Source organism: Aplysia californica, unplaced genomic scaffold (genome assembly GCF_000002075.1).
Source record: "Aplysia californica isolate F4 #8 unplaced genomic scaffold, AplCal3.0 scaffold00252, whole genome shotgun sequence".
Lineage (NCBI taxonomy): Eukaryota > Metazoa > Mollusca > Gastropoda > Aplysiida > Aplysiidae > Aplysia > Aplysia californica.
The window spans coordinates 190,133-191,345 of record NW_004797522.1 but is presented as its reverse complement, the minus strand read 5'-3'; the positions used below and the strand labels follow the sequence as shown (position 1 = coordinate 191,345).

The 1,213-nt window shown below is 46.6% G+C and overlaps 1 protein-coding gene across 1 annotated transcript in view; it reads left to right on the top strand.

The window, feature by feature from the left end:
• Positions 1 to 1,213, top strand: part of LOC101859490 — a gene marked incomplete at its 5' end in the record, with an annotated part of 30,440 nt that overhangs the window by 20,181 nt on the left and 9,046 nt on the right. Inside the window, 1 exon segment of the mRNA XM_013083746.2 lies at positions 39 to 313. Coding sequence (XP_012939200.1) covers positions 39 to 313 — 275 coding nt within the window.

Genomic DNA, 1,213 nt, shown 5'->3' with positions numbered 1-1,213 from the left:
TACATTCCATTGATCAACATATTAATATCCTTTTTCAGGTTGGACTACACCAGCGCGGAGGTGACGACAGCCAGGTTTGACTCCGCCCATATCGCTTGCGTGAACCCGCCAGTGGCGGAGCCGGGCGTCTTAGCCCCGCCCCTGGAGCCGGGCGCGGTCCCGCCCACATACTGCATGATGAGTGCCGGCGGCCAGGGTGGCGCCACCTACTGGATGCCCATGGTGGCAGTGCCGTACGCCGGCAACATGGGACAGGTCAACCTGGGCTGGGGGCCCTCCCATGACCTGTACGGGAAGGATCTCCCTCTCTCAGGTGCAGTGGTATTCTTTTCGGGGTTGTTTGCTGATAACATCTGTCTTTTGTACCACAGTAATAATTATTAACGGCGGGTGGTTGGAGGGCGCCATTGGTAGGTCCTACTTCTTTACTTTTCTTCTGTTGTTTCTGTCTGTTTGAATGTCTTCTTTTCCCAGCACTAAATTTTAATGACCGTTATTGTTTCGCTATGCTTCTCCTTACTCAAACAAATCAAAGGAGTATGTGGTGTAGCGGTTAAGCGCTTTACTGTCGCGACCAGGAGATCTGATTTCAAATACCGAATTGGGAGAATTTTTTATCGAGTATCTTGGTCTTTCTGATGGGGACTTTGTATATCCCTCCCAAGCCAGGTTGACTCCGACAGACAGGGTTGAAGTCGGCCTCCTAAATGATCTAAATTGTGTCGATGGGGCTGTATAAACACCAACATTTAAAGGGGAAAAAACATCTTGTGTCTTCCCATACATGGTCTAAGCAGCCAGCCTAAATTGTATTTGTATCAGGCGTACAACGTTAGCTTAAATTTTATAGATAACTGGTTGCTTGGGTCTTAAGCTTAAAACTTTTGCTGATCGCTGTTGCTATAGTTACGAACATTTTTTTCTCGGATATTTCGGGCTCGTATCCCTTCCCTGAAATTTTCCTTGAGGCCTGGTGACCTATTATAAGGTCAATTTAACACTTTCACTGTCTCACCAATCACTGTGTAAGATGTTTGTTAAATAATAAGAAAGCAGTTCTGGCGGTGAAGGGGTTAATCTCTCCTCGAGCGCTGAGCACGATCCAATCGAATTTAAGCACATCATAAACGTCAGAAGAAGTTCTGTTGGTGAATTGAGGAATGTACTGTAGGGTCATAATTTTATGGTGCTACCTTTCTTATTTTCGGGGGGG